Consider the following 2899-nt stretch of genomic DNA (forward strand, 5'->3'; position numbering starts at 1 on the left):
TGAAGGTAAATTATATATAGCCATATATAAGTCATCCGTTCGACCGTTCCCTCACTCGTCGCTGTTGAGTAAATGGAGCATAGGTCGCAGTGTGCTAAAACAAATCCATTGCACCAAGATAGATGCATATAGATTGAAGTCGAGCACTGAAACTTAAACGTAGTTATAACAAGGAAAGTAGCAGGTAGCGTCACACACAACACAACAATATAACGACACACTTGAGATGACCGAATCTACTAGCTAGCTAGCTAGCAAATCAAAGAAGTACTAGAAGCAATATAGAAACTAAAGGGATTCAATAATAACGATTAATTAGTTGGTGGATGTGGAGCAAGAGGAGGACTTGGAGCTGCTGCACTCGTCCTTGAGCCCAGTGCTCTTAGTGGGGAAGAGGTCCAAGGTCTTGAGAGGGCGGCGGCAGCATGGCGGCAGCTGGAGATGAGCTGCGCCACCCTCGTCAGAGCTGCCTGATGCCGCACCGCAGCTGGCGTTGCAGTGCTCCATGGCCTCTGCGGCGTCCCACTCCTCCAGCTGATTGCTGCTGCAGCTGTTGTATAACGCAGCTCCACCTCCATAGGCACCTGCACCAGTAGCCTTATTTCCTCCTCCTGCTGCAGCTGCAAGGTCCACCATGCCGGCAGCAGCCGGGTTCAGCACTGGCGGAACAGTCGCCGCCTGCTGCCCCAAGTAGCCCTAATAATCAATTGATGAACATGGACATATAGATACATTATCAAGCATGCACTTATAACAAGCTGAAAAATACTGGAACGTAAACAGTTAAAATGCCTACCAGGTGTGGCACGAAGTTGGTTGCGTACGGGTGGTGGTGCTGGTGCAGCTGCATCACCGCCGGATGCACACCGGCGCTGCTGCCGCCTGCTGCCGGAGACGGAAGGGTGGCGCTGCTGTTAGGGCTCGAAGCCGGCGCTGCTGCAGTGGCCTGCTGCTGCTGCTGAGCGTTCTGCTGCTGGTGCCGGGCGCAGAGGCGGCGGCGGAGCCGCTGGCGCTCGCGGGCCTTGTGGTTCTGGAACCAGTAGAAGACGTTCTTGCCCTCGATGCGGCCGTAGTAGGCCAGGTGCGCCGTGATCTGCTGGATCTCCGCCACGTTGGGCGTCCTCACGCCGCTCCGGTACATCTCCTCCAGGATCATCAGCTGCTCCGGCGTCGGGCACCAGCGGGTCGAAGGTGTCTGCGGCATGGAGGATGCTAACGCTAGCTCGGATGGATCGGATCGATTCGATCAATGGATTCAACGACTAGCTAGCTAGCTTGATCCTAGGTAGCTTGGTTGTGTGTGTGCTAACTGCAGAACGACGACAGCTAGCTAATATGTGTTCTAAGAAGCTGTTCTAGCTACCTACCTTCAAATCGTATATGCATCGATCAGCAGAGTCTGTCATGAGCTAAATATAATAATGCTGGTAAATATAGCTAGATAGACATACAGATACTCTGATATATGTAGCTCACAGGCAACTTCCCACACACACACAACTCGATCGATCAGCGGCCAAATGCCGTGTGTTCCTAGTCTATGTCTTTGAGGTTTGCTAGGACGAGGATGGAACTGGGATGGAAGCTGGAGCTGGGTAGATCCTCCAGTTATATAGAGCCAGCTAGCTAGCTAGCTGCTAGGGCTAGGGAGCATCATGGCCAGCCATGCGCAGCTGCCGATCCAATGGTCGATCGAATGTGAAAGCAACAACGCATATATGCATGCAGTAATGAGCGAAAGATGAATGAAGGCGGGCCGACAGAGAAAAGAGGGCTAGGCAGCGTGTGTGAGACAAATTGGTGCACATCAAAACGGCCAGAGCTTTGCAGTGATCCTCTTTGACCAACGGCACCAGTGCTAGCTACAGTCTTACTACTGACCATGGGAAATAAATTTGCGGTGGTCGCGCACAGAGTTAAATTACAAGCTCTGCCACAAGTAAAAGCTGGCTACTACCTATGTGAAAAAAGTTGATACAATTTTTTTGAACTAAGAGCAGGTATTTGTAAGGAGAAAAAAAAGTTGCATGTTAAATGGTTGCTAGCTTTTGCCTTCTTTGCATTGGTATAGTTCCATGCCTGCAGAAGAGTTCATTTAAAATTCCATGCATTCACACATATTCCATCCTACTATATTTAAATTAGGATATCTACCACAATGTATATGGACCGGTCAGTCTATATGGATAGCTTTTGCGTCAGTGGACTATAGTTATTGTTGTTGCCACAATGTATATGGTCTGGGTAGTCCATATGAGAGAGGCAAGGGAGAGAGAGTGAGCAGAGAGAAGAATTATTTGTTTATTCCTTATGGGCAGCCCATATGATTATGGATATCTTTAGTTATGGACTGCTCTATAGACCACCTCTACAATGTTTCAGCTAGTTGGTAGACAATATTCAAATGCCTATGGACTACTTTTCTGCAACATTGTGGTTACTCTTACAAACATCCTAGCTCAGTTGATTGAGAGTGTGGTAGGCCTAGAGATCACCGAGGTCCGATCAAGTTCTTTTTATGTGAATTTCAGTCTCTATTTCTTCAGAGCAATAAAACCGCTTAATTCCTCCTAGTTTGCTATACTTTTGAACTTTTGATAAATTCATCCCTACGTTACTCCCTGTTTATATATCTTTTATAAAGTATGCACACATTTGAAGATTTAAATCCTGTGACCTACTATCAAAAAAATAGCCAAGCAAATGTTAGAAGACAAGACACACTGGATTCAAATTTGGGAGTTGTTTCATAATACATGATCAAGATTTTATTGTTAGAAATAAATATGGTTACATGGTGATTATATCTTCCAAAAACCCAAATGCTGGTCAGTGGGGTTTACAGATACCCACACACATCGATCTCTCATTTGTAAGTATTGTACGCTTTTATATTCCC

The 2899-nt window shown here is 46.9% G+C and overlaps 1 protein-coding gene across 1 annotated transcript; it reads right to left on the reverse strand.

The window, feature by feature from the left end:
- Window positions 1–315: 315 nt before the first annotated feature.
- LOC136484956 (WUSCHEL-related homeobox 3A-like) lies at window positions 316–1204 on the reverse strand. The gene is made up of 2 exons (XM_066481914.1): window positions 797–1204; window positions 316–696 (listed from the first exon to the last, which is right to left on the reverse strand). Exons 1-2 carry the CDS (start codon window positions 1202–1204, stop codon window positions 316–318), a joined length of 789 nt encoding a protein of 262 aa, XP_066338011.1.
- Window positions 1205–2899: the final 1695 nt, after the last annotated feature.

This window comes from Miscanthus floridulus, chromosome 10 (genome assembly GCF_019320115.1).
Source record: "Miscanthus floridulus cultivar M001 chromosome 10, ASM1932011v1, whole genome shotgun sequence".
Classification (NCBI taxonomy): Eukaryota; Viridiplantae; Streptophyta; class Magnoliopsida; order Poales; family Poaceae; genus Miscanthus; species Miscanthus floridulus.